Source organism: Coregonus lavaretus, assembly GCF_964263955.1.
Source record: "Coregonus lavaretus genome assembly, chromosome: 12".
NCBI classification, from domain to species: Eukaryota; Metazoa; Chordata; class Actinopteri; order Salmoniformes; family Salmonidae; genus Coregonus; species Coregonus lavaretus.
The window spans coordinates 34,755,117-34,780,167 of NC_139999.1; the positions used below are offsets into that span (position 1 = coordinate 34,755,117).

The window sequence follows — 25,051 nt, forward strand, 5'->3', positions numbered from 1 at the left end:
TGGCCCTTTTGCTAAACAAAGGTTCAGGTAATTCAAATTGATCCAAATAAGACAGGTCTGCACTACAGTGTATACAGTACCACCAAGTACATATCATAAATGTATTCACTTTCCGCAGCGGCTACAAGGGCAATTCTGGTAATGTACACTCCCGGTCAAAGGTTTAATAACACCTACTCATTCAAGAGTTTTTCTTTATTTTTACTATTTTCTACATTATAGAATAATAGTGAAGACGTCAAAACTATGAAATAACACATATGGAATCATGTAATAACCAAAAAAGTGTTAAACAAATCAAAATATATTTTATATTTGAGATTCTTCAAAGTAGCCACCCTTTGCCTTCATGACAGCTTTGCACACTGTTGGCATTCTCTCAACCAGATTCACCTGGAATGCTTTTCCAACAGTCTTGAAGGAGTTCCCACATATTCTGAGAACTTGTTGGCTGCATTTCCTCATCCCAAACCATCTCAATTTGGTTGAGGTCGGGGGATTGTGGCGGCCAGGTCCTCTGATGCAACACTCTCCTTATTGGTCAAATAGCCCTTACACAGCCTGGAGGTGTGTTGGGTCATTGTCCTGTTGAAAAACAAATGCTTGTCCTACTAAGCCCAAACCAGAAGGGATGGTGTATCGCTGCAGAATGCTGTGGTAGCCATGCTGGTTAAGTATGCCTTGAATTCTAAATAAATCACAGACAGTGTCACCAGCAAAGCACCCCCACAACATCACACCTCCTCCTCCATGCTTCACGGTGGGAACTACACATGCAGAGATCATCCGTTCACCCACACCGCGTCTCACAAAGACACAGCAGTTGGAACCAAAAATCTCAAATTTAGACTCCAGACCAAAGGACAGATTTCAACCGGTCTAATGTCCATTGCTCGTGTTTCTTCGCCCAAACAAGTCTCTTCTTATTATTGGTGTCCTTTAGTAGTGGTTTCTTTGCAGCAATTCGACCACAAAGGCCTGATTCACACAGTCTCCTCTGAACAGTTGATGTTGAGATGTGTCTGTTACTTGAACTCTGTGAAGCACTTATTTGGGCTGCAATTTCTGAGGCTGTTAACTCTAATGAACTTATCCTCTGCAGCAGAGGTAACTCTGGGTCTTCCATTCCTGTGGCGGTCCTCATGAGAGCCAGTTTCATCATAGCGCTTGATGGTTTTTGCGACTGCACTTGAAGAAACTTTAAACGTTTTTGAAATGTTCCATATTGACTGACCTTCATGTCTTAAAGTAATGATGGACTGTCTTTTCTCTTTGCTATCTTCTGTATACCCCCCTACCTTGTCACAACACAACTGATTGGCTCAAACGCATTAAGAAGGGAAGAAATTCCACAAATTAACTTTTAACAAGGCACACCTGTTAATTGAAATGCATTCCAGGTGACTACCTCATGAATCTGGTTGAGAGAATGCCAATAGTGTGCAAAGCTGTCATCAAGGCAAAGGGTGGCTACTTTGAAGAATCTCAAATATAAAATATATCTTGATTTGTTTAACACTTTTTTGGTTACTACATGATTCCATATGTGTTATTTCATAGTTTTGATATCTTCACTATTATCCTACAACATAAAAAATAGTAAAAATAAAGAAAAACCCTGGAATGAGTAGGTGTGTCCAAACTTTTGACTGGTACTGTATATATTCCCACGCATAATAGAGAGACGTCGTATACAAATGTAAGCAAGGTTTGAAATTATTATGTTTTAGTCAAATATTATATCTGTTCAGGCTTCTTGCGGTCAATTTGTAGTCTACAAATTATTTGTACTTATGTTCCGGCCCTCCGACCATCCGCTCAAGAAGAAGTCGTCCCACGGCTAAAACTAGCTGATAAATCCCTGGTCTATGACAACACAAGACCGTGTTTCAAGATGGGACTTCACCCTCTTTCTTTATCACTCTCTCTCGATCTCTGTGTGCCCATGCATGCGAAACACCATTACACCATGACCACAGTCAGCCTCAGCAAACACTAAAGAGGGGAAGGAAAAAACCCTGTTAAGGCTTTGACTGTGCCATCAAGATACTACCTTTCTGAACTGCCTATCATCTAAAGCTGTGGAAGACCATCGCCAAAGAACTGCCAGATCCATACATATGTTTTGTTAAATAGTTTGTTTATTTTGTTTTTAAAACGATTTAAAAAATAAATGTATTATTATTATTATTATTATCTCATGTTATTACAGAACCTCAGTGGAGAGACCACAGTTTGGACTTGGACTCTACATTCTGAGGGTGTCACATTCAAGCTAAATGGGAGCACATTCTAACCCCTGACTGTAATGAGATCTGTGCTGTCCTGTTTCCCCGGAGCAGAGGGGTGGGGGGGTGGGGTGTTGTTTTGGTAAGAGCTGTTATCTGGTCACAGTCTACTAGGAGGGAGAGGAGAGGAGGAGAGACTCTGACCCAGTGGCAGAACAGGCCCACTGCTCAGGGTGAATATGACACGAGAGGGAGAAGTGTGCCCTACTTACACAGATAGAGAGAGGGAGGAAAGAGGGAGAGAGGAAGGGAATAAGGGAGGGAGGGAGAGAGATAGAGAGAAAGACAGACAGGGAGAGGAAAAGGGGTGAGAGGAACAAAAAATAAAATGAGAAAGGGAAATGGAAATAATAATAAAATAATAATATGCCATTTAGCAGACGCTTTTATCCAAAGCGACTTACAGTCATGCGTGCATACATTTTTGTGTATGGGTGGTCCCGGGGATCGAACCCACTACCTTGGCGTTACAAGCGCCGTGCTCTACCAGCTGAGCTACAGAAATGGAAATGGAGTAAGAGAGGTAAGGAGAAATGGGGACGGAGTGAGCGAGGGGGCGACCGGGTGAGGAAGGGGGAGGTAATGTTATCAGAGCTGGTATCTAGGCCAGCTCTAAAAGCTTGTTGCACAACTAGCCTTTTTTCTAGGTTAGGTGTGAACTCAAACTGGGATAGTGTTTGTGTGCTTTAGAGCTGGTTTAAGCATGTGTGCGTGCATGCATGCGTGTTGACAAGAGAGGTTGAAAAATAACTAGTTGTAATCAGTTTGAATAAAGTTTAAACAAAATGGACAAACTCCATGTTATGTCGTATTTCAAAAGAGAGATGTGTATGGAAGGCTTGCTGGCAGGAGGGCGTTCAGTAACACAATGTTAGACGTGAAATGAACGAAATGTGCCACTCCTCCTTGGTAAACAGCCCTGGGTCAGCTAACCTTTACCTTAATTAATTTAACGGGATAGTACATTACTGACTTACTATCAAAAAGTATATCTATAGTTTAGTGATCTGATAACACTATCTAGCCAGCACTGTCTTTCCTCAGTCTGAATAAAAACAATATTATGTTGTGTCATCAGGTCTTCCAGTGGCAGATCTGCCCATCTTAAACCCAAATCAGTGACTTCTCCCTATACCCTCCTCTACTCCAAATCAACAATGACATCATTGTGTACTTATGTCCCCTGGGCAGCAGACTCCAAAGCCCCCAGCCCCACCCACCCCTACCACTGTGCACCAGACCACTCGCACGTACACCCTCTGCCACCAGTCAGGGTGAGGGGGTATGGGGTGGAGGAGAGGAGAGGAGCGGTGGTGTTAGTGGTGTGGGGGAGCGTGCGTGCTATCCAGCAAGATCCAGTGCAATAAATAACTTGATGATAGAGTGGATAGTGCAGAGGCAGAGGGGGGCTTAACTGAACCTCATAATCTGGCAACCCACAGAAGTGTGTGTGTTGGGGGGGGGGGGGCAGAAGTGTTCATGCCTGTCTCGCTCTCCCTGTCATTCCCTCCCAGAGACCATAAAAAACTCTCTCCTTCCCGTCTCTCTTTCTCCCTCTCTCGCACGGGCGTGGGTGGGACATTGGAGCCTGGGGAGGGGGTGAGGGAGGAGGGGGGAGAGGCTATACCGGCAGGGCCCTGGCCAGGATAACACACACAGCGATTACACTGATCCTAGCGGAGACAAGAGCTCTTCACAGCCCCCCTCCTCCTCCCCTCCTGCCTCTACCCTGGAGAGCTTACATAACACACACAGACAGGCAGACAGGGATCATACAGCCACACACACACACACACACACACACACACACACACACACACACACACACACACACACACACTCCATGTCTTAAAATGTTGGTCAGCTGTCTCCATCAAAACAGACCAGCTTTGGAGGACAGTGTGAAATGTTCTGTGTCACACACACGCAAACTCTCTCAAACTACATTCTCACAAACTCTCTCAAACTACATTGCTCTTATATAATAACCACATTCATTCTCCACTCCCTCTCCACCTATCTGTTAACATGCTTCCTCTCACTACTAGGGCATCCCCATCTATGAGCAAATGGGACTCAAAGTTGGTGTTGTTGCCGTAGCATAGATAACAGGCCTGGTGGAGTTTGGGGATCTGGGTCAGGTTAGGGTTACTATGTTCGGGGGTATCTTGGGTTTGGTGGAGTTTTGTGAGGTAATGTTCACGCTACAGTTTGGTTGTGATGGATCATTGTTATTCTCTCTCACACTCACTCAAAGAGGCTTAGACCTTTTCTAAGAACTGACTTGATCTGAGCTCTTCTAAATCCTAGAGGGTCCTAAAGGATCTTCCTCGCTACAATTGATTCAAAACAAAGTCTGAATGCAGCAGATTAGGCTTGCATTGTATGCATCACACACATTGTACACACTTGTTAATGCCTAACCATGCACGTTGCAACAACATGCTGGTAGAAGTAAAATGGTCTTTGTTTCTTCTGCATTTCAGCTTGGTCGAAACATCCCCCTATTATAAGAAGACATTAGTACAATAGAGATATATGATGTACATTGTTTTGGCAGGAGTATTAAAAAGACATCTGTGTTTAGACCGGACTTAGAAAACAAGTGCTGGAACAGAGACAACGCTCGACAGATTGATGTTGGGGATGTTAAGTAAGACATGGTGGTAGAGGAGTAGAAAATGGACTGATGGTGAGGAGAAGGGCGGAGGAGAGAGAGAGAGAGGGAAGTGAGGGATGGGGAGTCTCAGGGGCCCCCTGGAGTGTTGGGTAAACAGAGAGCCTGCCTGTAACCATGGAGACTAACCCCTAGCGGAATGAGATTTCGGCGTGGCGGGGCGAGGTGGGGGGCTCTGAAAAACAAGGTCACAGCGCTTTCCCTTCTCTCCTTCCGTTCCGCCACTTGGCATCAACAAAGGGATGTTATATAAGAGCTATTTATAACCGCGCTCCCTCTCGTTCCCTCTCTCTCTCTCCCTAATTCACATCAGGCAGCGCCACACATAGACTAACTGGAATTGCAGCTCTCCTACTCTGCTCTCTTCTTTTTGCCTTCTCTCTTCACTTAATTATTTTCTTCACTTACAGCCTTTTGTCCTCTCTTACCCCAAACTAGCCTCTCGTTTCCTTCTTCCTGCTATCCTCCTCTCTGAACACGTGTCTTATCTCTTCCTCTTCCCTGTTCCTTCATCTTCTACTGTTCTTCCCTATCCTCTGTCCTCTCTGTCACTCTGGCCCTCCCCTGACAATGGAAGCTTTAATAAAATCACAGACTAGACAGAATAGAAGAGGACAGATGACCTTGTGTCTTGTCTATTGTCCTTACACAGTCTAACCTCACACAGAGTCCACACAGTAACTCAGGACTAAAATCCAGAGAGGATCCTCACCGTCCCTAACTTACTAACTTCCTTCCATTCATTTTAGCACAAATAAGCCTTTATTGGTGTGACGTTGGTTTTTCAGTGTGCAGCCAGCCCAGGGATGCTTCCTGGAAGGCAACCGAGCAGCATGACTTGTGGTTTCACGTTAGGTGCTCGACCACTGCAGAAATGTCACGTCACAACACAATAACTACACACACACAAAACCTTTCCCTCCCTCTGTCCCAGCAGTAGCTGTCACAGGAAGGATGAGTGTGGCAGGCAGGAACAATCTAATGTCTCCTGCAGCAAAGTGACTCACGTTGATTGGTCAAAGAAAATAAAGTTAGCCAGGAACAAAGACAGTTGCTCAGTCAGTCCTGGCCTGCCCAGAAGCTGGCAGGAGAGTGAATAAGTAAGGAGTGTGAATGTGGGCATGAGTGAGGGAGTGGGTGAGGGAGTACATGGTCAGGTTTATTTCTGTGTGGTATGTAGGTCAGGAGGTAATGGTTAACCATGTGAGTGCTATCTCAGGCTTCCACCCAGAACAGGTGTCTGGGATAGAGACACGTCAACACAGATAAGACACCTCAGAGTGGATCCCTTCTTAAAAAGAGACAGAAGATACATTGAAAACGAGGAGTGCTAGTACACCAACAAACATGCGCATTGCTGTTAGTTTGTGTTTCATATAAATAATATGAGGTCAGGACTCCAGCAAATTAATCTAAAAAAGTACATTATTATTTGTATAGTCTTAATATTCTTTCAGAGACAAATTCCTTTTTCATCATAATTAAAATAATAAATATATCTTCGAAGACCAGTGTTCAAAGAGCAGGGTTGAAAAAGAAAATCTCCAGCTCATCAGTATGAAAAGTGAACGTGGAGGTTTCTAAGAAAGATCTGTTCTAGTGTGTCCTCAGGTTTCATACTCTACTGGGAGACAGGACAGTCCAAACACCAGAGGACAACTGCAGAGACATCAAGCGGTTATTTGAAGTATCCGGGTCAGGAAGCAAATTATCCAGCCTAGCAAGCTGGTAGGCATTCATGAACTGCTACAGTATGTTAAGTCAAATCAAATCTTATTGGTCAAATACACGTGTTTAGCAGATGTTATTGTGGGTGTAGCGAAATGCTTGTGTTTCTAGCTCCGACAGTGCAGTAATATCTAACAAGTAATATCTAACAATCTCACAACATGTACTCAATACACACAAATCTCAGTTAAGCAATGGAATTAAGAATATATAAATAAATATATGGACGAGCAATGTCAGAGCGGCATAGACTAAGATACAGTAGAATAGTATAGAAAATACTAAAAATCATGACGTGCTTAAGAGAAAACGTCTCTCCTTTTTAGCATTAAATGTTAATACTTCAGTATTTCTCCCTCTACATTTCCACTCAGTGTTTCAGAACAAAATAACTATGTAATAAGAAAGAGCTCCAGTTTATTTCCAGTCCCCCCCCCTCTCTCTCTATCCCTCCCTCCCTCCCTCTCTGCCCTCATTCCCCCTCCCTCTCTCCCTACTGCCCCACTTCCAGAGGCCCAGCATGACCCAGTCTGGGTTGAGAGAGAAAGAGGGAGGGCTGGAATGTTTTTAAGGCTGAGACATTCCTCATTGTTCATTCACACAGGCCTTATGTAATGCTGGTCACGTGATACTCTGTGCTCTCTCTGCAGCAGCCAGGCTAACAGGCGTGGAGGGAGGCAAAGAGGGAGACAAGCAGACATGCTGCAGCCGTGGGAAGCCAGAACATTATCTCTGCTAGAGTGGCTTCCTCACTCCTAATCTGATTATGCAAGTTGCCCCCGCTTACGCAAGCACAGGCAGACAGACAGACAGACGAGCAGACAGACGGATTGATAGCAGACATAAATGCAGCGGGCTTGTGCACACATAATATGCACACACGTAATTAAATGTATCTACTGTTCGCAGAGAAGTATCATACTTCTCCCTTGTAAACAATCCAGAGGGCTTTATGGAGCAGGGATCATGTGCCTCACAGTTTCAGTTCAATCATTCCCCTTGGCCTCATGGGACTGTTTAAAGTTGACAGTGAACTCTGTCTTTATCGTGTGCTCAGCTCTGTCAGGAGAAGTAAGGCAGTGTTATGGGGCATGGTGAGTAATGCTCTTCTATAATAATAATAATTTTTGGGGTGCTTATATTTGTCCTGTTACACACAAGTGTGTAATGGAAATGTGTTTCTTGCATATCTCAACACCCCTAAGAGACACGCAGGGAGTGTGGTCACAGCCAGGGTCACCATTGCACAGTGCCCCTGGAGCAATTAGGGTTAAGTGCGTTGCTCAAGGCCACAGCGACAGATTTTTCACCTTATCGGCTCTGGTTTTCGAACAAGCAAACTTTTGGTTACTGGTCCAATGCTCTAACCTCGATGCTACCTGCCACCCCTTCTAAGGCAGCAGGCAGGGGTGTGGACTAATGCAAAATGGCTGCCTTGTACAGGGTCAGAGCAGGCCGGTACCTGGATAGACCCTGGTAATGTCCCTATCCAACTTATCTTTTCCTCTTTTTTTCCCTCATCTATGAAGTGTGTTTGGAGTTGGGACCAATGATGTACGTTGTTTATGTTAGTGAAATGCACTTTAAATAATGTTTGGTTTTATCATTCAGGTATTTATTAGGCTTCATTCATTCCTGACAAACCCACATCCTTATGATTGACAGGTGGCTCTGACTCACTTGGATGGTGGTGTTCCCGCCCTCCAGCAGGGCGATGGCCAATAGGATGCTCTCCTGGAAGACGCGGTCACTGGTGGTGTTCATGATGAGGTCGATGACCAGGTCGGAGGCGCCCTCCTTGTCCAGGTGACACTGCACCTCTGCCAGGCTCATCTCCCCTCGACTCAGGGCTCCCGGACCACCTAGACCTGAAAGGAGGGACAGGGGTGGAGAGGTCAAGAGTCAGGATTATGAATGTGGTTCTCCCTGTTCTACTGACTTATAAGGATAAGGAGAGGTTTCAAATCTTACTACCACAGTCATCTATAGATACCTCCAAATTACTAATTCACAATGGAATGTCTGGCGAAATAGGAAAGCGCAAAATAGGAAAGTGCACTCATCCAGGCAGTCGCCTACATGTGTATTTCATTGTGAAACCTTTACATGTTAATTTACAGTGTACTTGCATATATAATTAGAGAGTAAATACAAGTTTTAGCCACATTTGAAATAAAAAAACATTATTTCATAAGAAAACATCAAGAGGGGATTTCCTATGGAAATGTATAAGAGGGCCTACTATGCTTCTCATGAGCGATTAACACCAGTATCATTGACAACACCTTGGCAGCCTTTAGCAGTGGCACACACCCACAGACACGCGCAAACATGGTTTATTCAACAGGCCTCATTCCCCAAAAAGCCAGAGTAGTTCTCCTCAACTGAGCTCTATGAGAAAAGCTGTGTGAAGAGATAAATTGCCTCAATATTTTGACTTGAAATAGTGTGGTCAGATCAGTCACACAGTGACCTGCTCATCACGAGGAAATAACAGTGTTGTGCTTGGTGTGCTCACATTCACAGGGCTGGACTAGAGCTAGACATCTCTACGGCTCAGCAGTAAAGGATTCTGTGTGTTTATGTGTATGTTTGTGTGTGTGTTTGTGTGTGTAGAGATAGGCCTCCTGGTTATATAACAGAGAGATAATGAGCAGGTCTGTTTGGGAAACCTTGACAGTTCTGCAGGGGAACAATATCAACTTCCCTATCCACCACCATCCATCATACACAGACTTTCACCTCTCATAGTTGCGTTATCTGCATGATAGTGTGTGTGTGTGTGTATGTGAATAAAGAGTATTTTCTTTGGCAGGGGACAGAGGTCCAGCGTTCAGAATTAGGACAGAAGAGTATGCAACGTTGTCATGCTTGGTTTCTGTGTGCACTAGAAAGAAACTCTTGCTTTTTTGACAGTTTAGGTTCCTTTTGTTCATCTGTATCTGGCAACAGTTTGTGACAACTTACATAAAAAGGTACAAAACAAGCTAATTTGATTGTGGGGTGATTTTTGCAACATGGGATCAAAATTACCTGAGAGTTAACCTTTTCTTCCAAAACAATGGACAGACATACCGAGAGACAGAAGAGGACAGACGGAGAAGAGGACAGAGAGACAGACAGACAGACAGACAGACACAGAGACAGACAGAGAAGAGGATGGACAGAGACAGACAGACAAGATGACAAACAGAGAGACAAATAAGATGACAGACAGAGAGACAGAGAAGAGGACAGACAGAGGCGATGACAGATAAAGATATACTATATATAGATACCAAAACAAGGCGACAGAGAGATGCTCTCACCTAGTTGGCTCTTGCTGGGCCCTACTGGAACCAGGGTTCCGTTGCTGAAGGCAGTCAGGCTGTCCCTCCGCCCACCACTCCTACTATGGAAGTTGCCATAGTAACGGTTCACCAGAATCTGTCTCAGTGCCTCACCCTACAGAGAGAGGAAAATTGAGGTATATTAGTGTGATGATGTAAGAGAGAAGGAGACTTGAGAGGGAGTTTATTATACAGTGTACATTATGAGCAACATATATCCATCATCATACCAATGAGGCCCAGTTGAATTGATTAAAGTGGTTTGAAGAGGGAAGGGACATATGGTAACTTGCCAGGTTCAGGCCAAGCCAATCCAAATGAATATTGTGTGCATGAACTGCACTGCTCTAAGTTACCCACATAGTCTTGCAAGGATGAAGATTAGAGTTCAGATGGCTAGTTTGGTTTGGTTGGAATAGGGTTCTGAAAACACCAGGGTTATGGGTTAGATATCAGCATAGGCCACCTACGCCGCTGTAGATAAAGCATCTGCTAAATGTCCATATTGTTATTACTCTCCCAATATTCTCATTCACATATTGAATAAACACTCAATAACACAGGTAAAAATCAGTCTTCAAGCTTGTTATATCTCTATCCCTGGTAGAAGTGAGCCTGCGTCCCACTTTGGGAGTTTGGGACCTAGCTGTTTTCAGACAGGCCTGCCCTCCCGAGACGTAGCAAGGATGACTCATCCATACACCAATGGGAGTCCGCACGACTATGCCATCACCACGGCAACTGCAGCGCACACGCTACCTGACAGACCTCCCATAAGGAGAACTGAGGGAAAAGAGTGAGAGGTGGCGGAGTGTGTGTGTGTGTGTGTGTGTGTGTTAAAGTCAGCCGTGGGTGTGCATTTGAGAATGAGAGCGACATTACATAAAGTCTGCTACCATGGTAATGCTCCAGCTAACTGAGACGGGCTAACCCACGCAGTACGGAGAATAGAGCCTTATCTGTCATTGGCAGGAGACAGATGAATGGACATTGTGAGGGCATTGTGTGAAACAAGTTACACAATCACACATCGAGAGCCAATCATCCAATCACGCTCCACATCTTTGTCTTCCACTCCCTATTTCCTTTGAGATAACAAGTGTGAGGAGGTGGGAAGGTAGCATATGTTGTGTGAGTTGGTTCATCTGTGTTAGATTGCAGTACCCAGTTCGTATTGGAGACAAACTGCTAAGAGAAAGCCACTGCTTATCCATTCCACACACACTGACACACTAAGCCAACCATGATTATATGCAGGGCGTCAAGTCAGCTAACCACAACTGTAGGGTAAGGGCTGCAGTGGAGTTAGTAATCTGTTGAGTTCAGTGATGGGTTAGGGGTTCAGACTAGGGTGAAAACCTAGCAATCGCAGCGGTTGGTCTTGATACTTAGAATGAATGAGTGTTGGAGTTAGGTTAGGGTTACGTTCAAGGCTAGGGGTTTATGGTCATGTTATGTTCAGGGCCAGTAGTACCTACCCTCTTCTGGTGTTATGCTCATGTTCATGTTAGGATCCTCAAGTTGTTTAAGGTTATGTTGGGGTTCAGGGTTTATAGTTTATGGTTGTGGTCATGTTACAGTCAGGATTAGTACCTACCCTCCTCTGGTCGTCCAGTATTTTCTGTGGCTGGTTGAGATCCAGCTGCTGGTGCAGTGAGGTGGGTTAGCACAGCACAGCGAGCCAACAGAAACAAACATAGGGTTATTCCTCATGCAGCATTGGTACAGCCAACATACACAGACACAGGGTTAATAACTGATTAATAATTTTATAAATTATTGACTTGCAAAGGGCAGCTATAGGGTTGTGCCATGCCATTGACTGTGGGTTAGAGCGGGGTGGTGTGAAGGTTATGGAGGGGTCAAAGCAATGGGAGTGGTCAGCAGCGGTGATGATGACTATCAATCAGGAAGTAAAGGGAGGGTGGGAAGAGAATCAACAGTTCACTGTCTGGAACCATTGCATATAACGAATTGCAGACCAACGTCACTCTTGGCAAAGTACAATACTACTGTACAAATGACAGCACAAATAAAAGTGATCCATGGTTCTCTTCTCTCTCATGTGGACCCTTGGCCTTTTGGAGAGGCCGCCACATAGTGGGATATACAGGATACCTGTTAGCTAGCTACAACTGTTTGGAGTCCGATCACGCTCCCATGCAATCATGTTAATTACATAAGAAGCAGAAACACTAGAAGGGGAGGGGAGGTGTGGATGGGGGGTGAATGGGAGGTAGAGAGGGTGTTACATAATGGAACTCAGAGGGAACACTGAACTAGAGACACACAGGAGCTTAGAAAGCCCATCTGTCGCCAAAACAACAGAGAGAGAGAGAGAGAGAGAGAGAGAGAGAGAGAGAGAGAGAGAGAGAGAGAGAGAGAGAGAGAGAGAGAGAGAGAGAGAGAGAGAGAGAGAGAGAGAGAGAGAGAGAGAGAGAGAGAGAGAGAGAGAGACTCTATATATCTACTCTATATCCAATATAGTTTAGATAGGCTTGAGCATATCTGGTATGTTACTGTATAGAGACTAGCATGTTTGTGTCACCTTAAAACTTTCAGTGATTATGTTACCTTTTACACATCACTTAAATATTGACATTGCTCCTCTATCACTTAAATAATTAAGAATATTTAAATATAACTTTAAAAGTTTAAGTTTATGTAATCATACTGTTTCCAAAACATGTTTCTGTTAGTGTGTCCCGGTAGAGAAGCATAGGCATGTCAGACGTTGTCCTACCGTAGCTCAGTCAGACAGACAGGCAGAAGTGGCCACAGCATCCTCCCCCCACCGTGACCACATCAAAGTCACACAGCCTGCTGATCAGAGCAGATCTGTGCTCTCTCCCCAACGCCCATGGTCCGACCACAGCGACCGCACAACAACCCCTCATGCTCACCACATCCTGCCCAACAATCGTTCCACCAAGCTGGAATCTCCCCGCGGCAAGCCCCTGCTGTCTGTCTGTCACATCTCCAGATTCCACGTTAAGAGAGAACACATGCAAAAACATTCCCCTTTTAGGTGTTTTTTGGTGTGTGTGCTGTGCATGTCCATTGTGTTTGTGTATTAGCAGGTGGAGGGAGACAGTCATGTTTAGACCCGTTGCTGACTGAAATGGATCTTGGGGTTTGCCGCTTGGCTGCCCACTGTGTTCAAAGTTCTCCAAACACCATAAAGACATTGAGGAAACCTAATCAAAAGTCTGTTGCTTGCTGTCAATTTTGCTGCAAGTGACCTGCTTTTCTCAGACCTGTAAAATGACATTCATCTTGTCCACCCAAGATCTTGAGCCAAGACCAGTACCAACCAAGTGTCTGGTGAGTGTCAACAATTGACCGGATCTACTTTCGTACATCTATAGGGACCTATTCAGGCAAAATAACAGTTCAGAATGTTGCAGATGGATATGTAATGTATAGAGCTGACACAATTCCCTATTCTACATGACAGAGTATCATATCTGCTCTATACCATTTATATCTGACTGTTTTGTGACGTTACACCCTCCTGAACAGAGCCCAGGTCCCTCTCACTGATTTGCCTCCTTCCTCTTTAAATCATGGGCCCAGGTGTTAAATGGGAAATCTGAGATTGCTACATCCATTTTTATTATTTATTACATCCATTTGTATTATTTATCCATTTGATACCCATTGATTCTAGAAGAATATCACTTATGGATGCCTCCATTAGTTCAACTGTCGCACCCCATCAGAACCAAAAATATCAGCTTATTTAGTGGCGAACCAATGGGGAACCAGGACGAGCACATTTTTGTTCTGGCCCAACACCAACACACATGATTCAGCGTCACCTAATCAACTTATCATCAAGCCCTTGAATTGAGTTAGTTAGTGCTCGGTTAGAACAGATATGGTCCCCCCTGTGAGTTGCTGGTGGTACCAGAATTAAAAATACATACAAACATATATATTTTAGAGCAGCTCACACAGTACATGTTCATGTGCATTAAGGACAAGCTGCATTTGAACCCACATATATTCCTCCTGCTTAACCACAGAGAGGAGTGTGTGTCTGCACTGAGCTGTGTGGGGAGTCTCCTCCAACACACTACGACACTAACACGCCACGGAAACAACCTCTGCCAACTCCACTTAGACTACACACACAGTGTAAGTGTCTGCAGGACTGTACCGAGTGTGAGAGAGAAAGAAGAAGAGAGATACTGAGAAAAAGTGAGAGGGATAGAGACAGAGAGCGAGAGAGAGAGAGAGAGAGATAGCTATAGATAGATAGATAGAGGGGGAAAAGGAAGGAGAGAGAGAAGGAAACAGGGAGAAAGAGGGAGAGGTATTAGTGAGAGAAGGGAGGGTGGGCAAGGTTGGCTGGCTTGTTTTCCTCATACTTCTGTTATTAAATCAGAGCTAGCGGTGAGGAAGGAGGGACAATTAACCGGTGTGGATAGGGAGAGCTGTAGACAGATATATACCTCCCACGCCCCGCACCCTGTACCCCCTATAGCCCCCCCTCTCGGCCCCCTCCTGCGACGGCACAGCCAGTGTCTTTGGGTATACAGCTCCTCTGCACTTTTATTGGCAATTACCTCTGAAGGTCACACATCAGTGGAGGGCAGGGGAGAGAAGCAGGGAGAGAGCGAGAGCGAGAGCGAGAGCGCGAGAGAGAGAGAGAGAGAGCGCGAGAGAGAGAGTGAGAGAGAGAGTGAGAGAGAGAGAGAGAGAGAGAGAGAGAGAGAGAGAGAGAGAGAGAGAGAGAGAGAGAGCGAGAGAGAGAGGCAGGCAGGCTGGGTTCCAGGAAAAAGGAAAAAAAAGCCGACCCGGTTCTTATGTAACCACCGCCCCAGAGCTGGCAGCGGCACAGGGATCGTGCAGCTCGCAGGCAGGGAAAACACACACACACACACACACACACACACCTTCCTAGTCCTAGATGCACTGTTACAGTGCCTCCTACTGACACCCTGGGGAAAGGCATGGGAAACACCCTAAAACAACCATGAGCTCAGACTGCACATAGAAAGTAGAGAATGGAGAGAAAGGAAGAATGCATAGGGAAGGAGAGAGAGGAAGAGAAGATAAATAAATGGTACACATATGAGCAGCCAACATTACTGGTCACAAATGCATTTAGGTCAAACAGAAAGTGTCAGAATGTTCTATCGAACTCACACTCTCCTCTTAGCGGTCCATGACTAGGCCAGGGATTTTCTCTAAACACTTGACCTGAACAGAAATAACTCCTGGTCCTCTCCATTACGGCATGGTGCTGCAATGTCATTGACTAAAGCTCCTCCTGAAAGCTCCCTTCATCCTTCTAGTAAAATAGGGAGGGATGTTCCTAAAGGGAACTAGCGCACACATTCCACAGCCCTTAGAGAGATAGACTGGGACACACACTGGCAGCCTGCCCTACCAGCATGGGACTCCCCCTGGAACAGCACAACACTACTGGGTAATGTGCGCACACACACACACACACACACCTTTACTTACTGATTGGGAGGGTGAGGAGAGAGGGTGACAGAGAAAGCAACCCAAAACGACCACTACAACCCCAGGCGTACTACATACAGACACATTTCCAAATTGGTCTACACGGACAAGTTCTGGCCTGGTTTAGATCCTACCTGTCGGAAAGATATCAGTTTGTCTCTGTGAATGGTCTGTCCTCCGACAAATCAACTGTACATTTCGGTGTTCCTCAAGGTTCCGTTTTAGGACCACTATTGTTTTCACTATATATTTTACCTCTTGGGGATGTTATTCGAAAACATAATGTTAACTTTCACTGCTATGCGGATGACACACAGCTGTACATTTCAATGAAGCATGGTGAAGCCCCAAAATTGCCCTCGCTAGAAGCCTGTGTTTCAGACATAAGGAAGTGGATGGCTGAAAACTTTTTACTTTTAAACTCGGACAAAACAGAGATGCTTGTTCTAGGTCCCAAGAAACAAAGAGATCTTCTGTTAAATCTGACAATTCATCTTGATGGTTGTAAAGTCGTCTCAAATAAAACTGTGAAGGACCTAGGCGTTACTCTTGACCCTGATCTCTCTTTTGACGAACATATCAAGACTGTTTCAAGGACAGCTTTTTTCCATCTACGTAACATTGCAAAAATCAGAAATTTTCTGTCCAAAAATGATGCAGAAAAATTAATCCATGCATTTGTTACTTCTAGATTAGACTACTGCAATGCTCTATTTTCCGGCTACCCGGATAAAGCACTAAATAAACTTCAGTTAGTGCTAAATACGGCTGCTAGAATCCTGACTAGAACCAAGAAATTTGATCATATTACTCCAGTGCTAGCTTCCCTACACTGGCTTCCTGTTAAGGCAAGGGCTGATTTCAAGGTTTTACTGTTAACCTATAAAGCGTTACATGGGCTTGCTCCTACCTATCTTTCCGAGTTGGTCCTGCCGTACATACCAATACGTACGCTACGGTCACAAGACGCAGGCCTCCTAATTGTCCCTAGAATTTCTAAGCAAACAGCGGGAGGCAGGGCTTTCTCCTATAGATCTCCATTTTTATGGAACAGTCTGCCTACCCATGTGAGAGACGCAGACTCGGTCTCAACCTTTAAGTCTTTACTGAAGACTTATCTCTTCAGTAGGTCATATGATTGAGTGTAGTCTGGCCCAGGAGTGTGAAGGTGAACGGAAAGGCTGGAGCAACGAACAGCCCTTGCTGTCTCTGCCAGGCCGGTTCCCCTCTCCACTGGGGTTCTCTGCCTCTAACCCTGTTGCAGGGGCTGAGTCACTGGCCTGCTGGTGCTCTTTCATGCCGTCCCTGGGAGGGGTACGTCAATTGAGTGGGTTGAGTTACTGACGTGATCTTCCTGTCTGGGTTGGCGACCCCCCCCCCCCCTTGGTTTGTGCTGTGGTGGAGACCTCTGTGGGCTATACTCGGCCTTGTCTCAGGATTGTAAGTTGGTGGTTGGGGATATCCCTCTAGTGGTGCGGGGGCTGTGCTTTGGCGGAGTGGGTGGGGTTATATCCTTCCTGTTTGGCCCTGTCCGGGGGTTTCTTCGGATGGGGCCACAGTGTCTCCGGACCGCTCCTGTCTCAGCCTCCAGTATTTATGCTGCAGTAGTTTATGTGTCGGGGGGCTGGGGTTAGTTGGTTATACCTGGAGTACTTCTCCTGTCTTATCCAGTGTCCTGTGTGAATTTAAGTATGCTCTCTCTAATTCTCTCGTTCTCTCTTTCTCTCTGAGAACCTGAGCCCTAGGACCATACGTCAGGACTACCGGGCATGATGACACCCTGCTGCCCCCAGTCCGCCTGGCCTTGCTGCTATTCCAGTTTCAACTGTTCTGCCTGCGGCTACGAAACCCCTACCTGTCCCAGACCTGCTGTTTTCAACTCTAAATGATCGGCTATGAAAAGCCAACTGAGAGACCTGAGCCCTAGGACCATACGTCGGGACTACCGGCCGTGGTGACTCCTTGCTATCCCCAGTCCGCCTGGCCTTGCTGCTATTCCAGTTTAAACTGTTCTGCCTGCGGTTATGGAACCCCTACCTGTCCCAGACCTGCTGTTTTAAACTCTAATGATCGGCTATGAAAAGCCAACTGAGATTTATTCCTGATTATTATTTGACCATGCTTGTCACTTATGAACATTTTTGAACATCTTGGCATGGTTCTGTTATAATCTCCACCCGGCACAGCCAGAAGAGGACTGGCCACCCCTCATAGCCTGGTTCCTCTCTAGGTTTCTTCCTAGGTTTTGCCTTTCTAGGGAGTTTTTCCTAGCCACCGTGCTTCTACACCTGCATTACTAGCTGTTTGGGGTTTTAGGCTGGGTTTCTGTACAGCACTTCGAGATATTAGCTGATGTAAGAAGGGCTATATAAAATAAAATTGATTGATTGATTGATTTCACCACCACATACAGCCACAACTACAATCACAGACCTACATTTAAGAGGAAAATGCACATTGACAGAACAAGTGAAAGAGGGAGAGAGAAGTAGAAGAAAAAGAGGGACAACCTCCGGCATATCCATCTCATCATCAAAGGCCCTGAGCTGAAAGAGAAGAGAGGGGTGGAGTGTTAGCCATGGATTAGCATAGAGAGGATACAGGCTGCTGTGTCAGTGTGAGCAGTGCACACCACATCATTAGTAGGGACAAACAACCACATGTCACAGTGTTTGCAAGTAGACCCAGGTGAAGTCATTCAGGTGAAAATAGAAATTCACGCAGACACATGACTTAGACACATGATAAACAGCAGGTTCACACTTCCCACAACCAATAATCTTAACCTAATGATCTTGTTTGAAGGCTTTACAATCAACTACACCTCCTAAAAGCTATGACTGCTCTTACGTAATGGCTGAGGTACTGTTAGCCATGGGTTAGCATAGGGAGGATACAGGCTGCTGCTGTATCAGTGTGAGCAGTGCACACCACAACATTAGGGAGCATACACTAACTTTAGTCAGACGGTACATAAAGACCATCTTTAAAGCACTCGTGATGTGTATCTTAGTACACATGTAATACTTTTGAAAATACCTTATTAGTAAAGGGTGTTTGACACACAATGGAAAGAGTTGGTATAACAGTAAAGGCGAGATCCATCCATTCTGAGCCAATTCCCTTTCTAGCAAGATGGACCATCGGGGGGTTATATCTTCCTGCTTGACCTCAGACATGGATGCTTTCATTGGACCGTGCTGGTTAGTTAGTGTCCAGCCAAGTATTCATGAGGTAAGTCTAGCCTGGACCAGCTCAGTGTATATGTGTGTGTGTATGTGTGTGTACTCATTATGTAGATCCATATCGTTCCGTATCACATCAGAATAAAAAGAACACACCCAGACACTGGTTGATGAGTCTTACAATGTGAGCGATCCTAAAAAGAGAAGGGTAGAAACTAGATAGGATTGGTCATCGATCCCACTATACTGTGATGGAGAGAAGCAGTGGTATTCGAGGTTCGGGGCTGCAGATGGAGGTAAGGTAAGGTGTGTTGTGTTGTGACTCGTGTCCTACCTTCTCTCCGTATCCTCTGTCTTTTGTCATCATCTCTCGGAGGGTCTGCAGGACCTTGATACACAGCCTCTCCTCATTCTCCTCCAGAAGCTGCTTGGTGTGTTTGATCAGCCTGGGGAGAGACAGGGTCAAAGGTCAACGTGGGGTCACTAACCATGGGGTCATCGTGGAGTTGAGTTCACAAGAGGATTGACTGGATGGGTGGGTTTGGGGCACACTGTATGTTGGGGTTGCGGGTGTTGTGCACACATTTTCATTTAAGTCATTTAACCAGAGAGAGAAAAAACTATCACATATTAGTAATTGCAAGTAAACCCTTCTTCATTTTGTTACTTTTCAGATTAAGTCTGTCAAATTAAGTCTGTCAGACACGTGATTTAAGATAAACAACAGGTTCACACTTTCCATGACCAATAATCTTATCCACAAATGTTCTCTTTTTGAAGGCCACACCCAACTATACTGAACAAAAATATAAAACGCAACATGTAAAGTATCAGCCTGAGAGAGAAACGGCTGAACCTTGGCAATGTTCCTCAGGTGGTAAAAAGCTATTTTGGTCACAATCATAATGTGTGATTCGAAATTGAGTTCAGAATCTAAAATGACAACTAGGTTTTTTACCTGGCGTTTTATCTTTATTGCCCGTGAATTAAAATGTGCGGCCAGATTCTCTCTCTGTGCTTTGGCTCCAATAATAAGTACCTCGGTCTTGTCTTGATTTAACTGGGGGAAGTTGTGACCTATCCAAGTATTTAAATCACTAATACAGTCTAATAATTTATCTGTGGAACTAAAATCCTCTGGTGACACAGAAATGTAAAGTTGTGTATCGTCTGCGTAGCAGTGAAAATCAATGTTGTGCTTTCTGATAACGCTGCCAAGGGGTAACATACACTACATGACTAAAAGTATGTGGACACCTGCTCGTCGAACATCTCATTCCAAAATCATGGTCATTAATATGGACTTGGTCCCTACTTTACTGCTATAACAGCCTCTACTCTTCTGGGAAGGCTTTCCACTAGATGTTGAACATTGCTGCAGGGACTTTCTTCCACTCAGCCACAAGAGCATTAGTGAGGTCGGGCACTGATGTTGGGCGATTAGGCCTGGCTCGCAGTCGGTGTTCCAATTCATCCCAAAGGTGTTAGATGGGGTTGAGGTCAGGGCTCTGTGCAGGCCAGTCAAGTTCTTCCACACCGATCTCGACAAACCATTTATATATGGACCTCGCTTTGTGCCCGGGGGCATTGTCATGCTGAAACAATGTCATTGTATTTAGTGTTAAGATTTCCCTTAACTGGAACTAAGGGGCCTAGCCCGAACCATGTAAAAAAAAACACACCATTATTCCTCCTCCACCAAACTTTACAGTTGGAACTATGCATTGGTGCAGGTAGCGTTCTCCTGGCATCCGCCAAACCCAGATTTGTCCGTAGGACTGCCAGATGCTGAACCGTTTCCACTGCTCCAGAGTCAAATGACTGCGAGCTTTACACCACTCCAGCCGATGCTTGTCATTGCGCATGGTGATGTTAGACTTGTGTGCGGCTGCTCGGCAATTGAAACCCATTTCATGAAGCTCCCATCGAACAGTTATTGTGCTGATGTTGCTTCCAGAGGCAGTTTGGAACTCAGTAGTGAGTGTTGCAGCTGAGGACAAAGGATTCTTACGCGCTTCAGCACTCAGCGATCCTGTTCTGTGAGTTTCTGTGGCCTACCACTTCGCGGCTGAGCCGTTGTTGCACCTAGACGTTTCCACTTCACAATAACAGCACTTACAGTTGACCGGGACAGTTCTAGCAGGACAGAAATTTGACGAACTGACTTGTTGGAAAGGTGGCATCCTATGACGGTGCCACGTTGAAAGTGACTGAGCTCTTCAGTAAGGCCATTCTACTGCCAATGTTTGTCTATGGAGATTGCATGGCTGTGTGCTGTCAGCAACGGATGTAGCTGAAATAGCCAAATCCACTAATTTGAAGGGGTGTCCACATACTTTTGTATATATAGTGTATATTCACGTCACCAAATAATTTATTAAAACGCACTGTTTTGCAAGGAAGATCTACAGTAGCCTCAACAGCACTCTGTAGGGTAGCACCATGGTATAGCCACAGGACAGCTAGTTTCTGTCCTCCTCTGGGTACATTGACTTCAATACAAAACCTAGGAGGCTCATGGTTCTCACTCCCTTCCATAGACTTACTTTAGTAATTATGACAACTTCCAGAGGACGCCCTCCAACCTATCAAAGCTCTTGCAGCATGAACTGACATTTTGTCCACCCAATCAAAGGATCAGAGAATGAATCTAGTACTGAAAGCATAAGCTACAGCTAGATAGCACTGCAGTGCATTCAATGTGGTGAGTAGTTGACTCAAAGAGAGAGAAAGACAACAGTTGAACAGTTTTGAACAAATACATTTCTTCAAAAATGAAGGAGAAGCAAGAGAGAGGGAGAGAGAGAGGGCTAGCTATATTTCGTAGTATTTTTTTCTTCACTTTCACTTACAGTACTTAGCTAGCTTAGCTAGCTAGCTAGTTTAGCCTACTCAAACACCCGGCTCAAACAGAGAAGGATGCTATGTTAGCTAGCTGTCTATCCAACACTGGAACTTCCAAGTCAAGGTAAACTTTTGGTTGTATTCATTTATTGCCACCGGGGCCCACCGGTGTAACTGCTAAACTGCTTGCTGACTGTACACTGTACTGCATGATTGTAGCGGGTTTACTATTGTGTTCTATTCTATGTTGACTATGACGTTAGATAATATGGTGACAACAATGTAGGCTGTGTGTAGCCATTAGCAGTTCTGATATGAAGATTTGGCTTGTAAAGTTTTTTTTGCACTGAAGTCCACAAGCGAAGGGTGAGAGAGGAGGAGAGCGTGTAGATGTGAGAAAGAATTACAACGAGCAAAGTGATCATACTGTTTGTATGTGGCTGCTATGAAAGTACACTGTGTTTGCGTGTGATCAGGGGTGTATTCATTCAGCCGATTCTGTTGAAAAACGTTTCTCAAACGGAGCGAAACGGGGATAAACTCACCTGAATTTGTCCAATAGAAACTCTTGTTTGCAACTGTTGGACTAATGATTGCATCCTAGATCAGCTAGATGCAGGCAAGAGTGTGCAAGGCGGTATTGAATGTCACGGTCTGTCACCTTGATTACTAAAAATTATCTCGACCTGTGCAACCTCATGATGGGTATAGGGAAAATTTGAGTATCATAAAGTAACCTAAAGCTATCGATGTTATATTGAGCTGGGTGAATGGAATATGAATGACATTCATCCAATATGCTGTAATAGAAATAAGGCCATGCTCATAAAAAAACATTTGCGTCCTCCCTCATCTTAAACGGCACCGATCGCCACTGCATTTATTATATGTTTTTATTTCTTTATCAATCTCCAGCGCAAGCAGCAGAGCTGTCAACCAGACTGATTAGCAGTGAGAACGAGGTGGAGGAGCTGAAGAGAGAGAATGCAGTTAATGTAGCTACTCTAAATCTTAGTAGAAGACGCGCCAGTGAGAGGAGTCTACTACTTCAGATACACTGTCTGTGGTGGACAGGATACAGAACCAATAGGTGTATACTTGTATAAGAATAACCAGAGTATAGTAGTCACAGGTGAAATTAATGATGGCCAGTATGAGTATGAATCTAATGCAGCAGTCCTGGAGTTAGAAGGGGAGATGTGGTCTACATGCAGCTCTAAATCAGCCCACCAGGTTTATGATGATTTCTTTACTCGTACCACCTACAGTGTCTTCCTGCTCTTCACCATGTAAATCATGTCATCATGTTAGCTTCAAGGTGTGGATGAATGTTTCCTCCCACCAATAAATACATTCATAAAGAATGACCAATATGTCTGTCATTACCTTGGGCTTTCAAAGTGAAATCTTGAAATACATATAATAATCTGTCTATATACTATCCCAGACACTGTATACGTTGTTTAGTGTGGGGTGGGATTGTTAGTATGAACACACGTACTTGCAGATGAAGCCGCCACTCTCACACTTCCTGCGGGAGTCAGTGTTCTCAGGGAAGAGCAGCTCGGGCCGATGCAGTACATCCACTAGGACAGACAGCTCAGCCTGGACCAACGGACGTAGGCGGTCTTCTAGAGCTGACACTATGTCCTGCAGAGACAAAGGGAGAGGGGGAGGAAAAGGGGGAGGGAGAGACAGGGCGGAGGGAGAGAGAAAGGGGCAGAGAAAGAAGGAGCGAGTTAAAGGGATAGTGCGAGATTTTGGCAATTAATAATTAAAACCTTATTGTCTTTATCATAACCCAAAATATAAGGTTAAATTTTCCATTGTTTACAAACAACAAGAATGTAAACACACAACGTATAGCTTCAAAATTGTTAAAACTATCGCTTGGATGTCATGGTCTGTCAGTTCTTGCATGTGTAGAGCAATATCTATGAATTTAGGAGGGATTACATTTCCCTAGCCCCATCCCTCAGACAGACAGACTCACACAAACACAGTGTACCCACCTGCAGTCTCTCAATGATGTTCCTGTAGTCTCGCGAGGTAGTCAGTACTGAGTCTCTGCGGGCAGCGTTGCGGGCAGACATTCTCCAGGACATGGCTGTCTTCTGAACGATGTTGTTGGACTTCACAAACAGGTTGTTCACCTGGCTGTCCAGATCCACTGGGATGGCTATGGCTCGCCCTTTAGCTATCACATACACACAACCAAGGAAGATGTCAAACAACACTCATCTTATATATATATATATATATATATATATATATATATATATATATATATATATATATATATATATATATAAAACAAATTAAAATTAAAAATATACTCAAAAAAAAAAACCCGCAAAAAACATGGGAAAATATTTACAAATATATATAATTTAAATTTAAATACAAAATAAGAACAAAAAATAAGTCTGCTAAATGACGTAAATGTAATCTTCAGAGTACATCCCGATCATAATAGCACTGCCTCATCAGGGAATTTGACTAACAAATGGCCAATAAATGGCTAACATCAAGTTGGATTCCTTTGACAACCCCCATTTATAAAAGTGTTATACAGTATGTAAAATCTATACATACAGTCGAGTAGTTCATAGAAGCCAGGTTATTTTGAGGGGTCTTTGTTGGAGATGTAATCGGAGCTACAGTAGTGTTGGGGGTTAGTGTTATGAATGTGTTGTACTTCTTACCCACGTCAGACAGCACCTTGATACAGCTCTCCACTGAGCCTTTCTGGACTGGGACCAACCAGTTACAGTGGTACACTCTGAACACTGCCTGTAACTGCTGAACAAACACTGGCTGCCTGGTCTGAGGAGGGGGAGGAGGAGAGGGAGAGGAGAGGAAGGAAGAGGGGAGGGGGATAGGGAAGAGGGGAGGAAGGGGGATAGGGGAGAGGGCAGAGGGAGAGGGGTGTGGGGAGTGAGAGGGAGAATAATTGAGTTATAAAAAATGGATCAATTAGATAATACTATAAGGTTTATAGAACCATGTTATTGTATACTTGACAGGGATGCTTCTGACTCACACTAACTATTAAGGCTCCACCATTACAAATCATACCTCCACATAGCCCTGTGAAACAACATGGTGGCTGCAATCTGGAAATCAATCAAAGACTCAAAAAGACAGTACAGGGACAAAGTGGAATCACTTCAATGGCCTCGACGCAAGACGCATGTGGCAAGAACTACAAACCATTGGGATTCTAAAAGGAAAACCAGCTGCGTGGAGAACGCGATGCCTCTCTCCAAGATGAGCAAAACACTTTTTATGCTCGCTTCGAGCAACTCAACACCGATCCTCGTACGAGAGCCCCTGCTGCTGAAGAGGACTGTGAGCGCTCGATCTCTGTGGCAAACGTGAGTAAGACCTTCAAGCATGTAAATACACGCAAGGCAGCAGACCCCTATGGTATCCCCGGCCGAGTCCTCAAGAGCATGTGCATACCAGCTGGCTGGAGTGTTTACAGACATATTCAACCTCTCCCTGTCCCAGTCTGATCTC

At 44.7% G+C, this 25,051-nt stretch overlaps 1 protein-coding gene across 1 annotated transcript in view; it reads right to left on the bottom strand.

Annotated features, from left to right (window-relative positions):
- LOC311138406 (inositol 1,4,5-trisphosphate-gated calcium channel ITPR1-like) overlaps nucleotides 1-25,051 on the bottom strand; it is a 154,623-nt gene that overhangs the window by 40,114 nt on the left and 89,458 nt on the right. The window contains exons 35-42 of the mRNA XM_084173077.1: nucleotides 24,235-24,355; nucleotides 23,542-23,726; nucleotides 23,031-23,179; nucleotides 19,020-19,131; nucleotides 18,011-18,046; nucleotides 11,620-11,664; nucleotides 10,002-10,137; nucleotides 8,374-8,561 (exon numbers count right to left, since the gene is read on the bottom strand). Of these exons, the coding sequence (XP_084029203.1) occupies nucleotides 8,374-8,561; nucleotides 10,002-10,137; nucleotides 11,620-11,664; nucleotides 18,011-18,046; nucleotides 19,020-19,131; nucleotides 23,031-23,179; nucleotides 23,542-23,726; nucleotides 24,235-24,355 (972 nt within the window). The remainder of the gene's footprint in view (nucleotides 1-8,373; nucleotides 8,562-10,001; nucleotides 10,138-11,619; nucleotides 11,665-18,010; nucleotides 18,047-19,019; nucleotides 19,132-23,030; nucleotides 23,180-23,541; nucleotides 23,727-24,234; nucleotides 24,356-25,051) is intronic.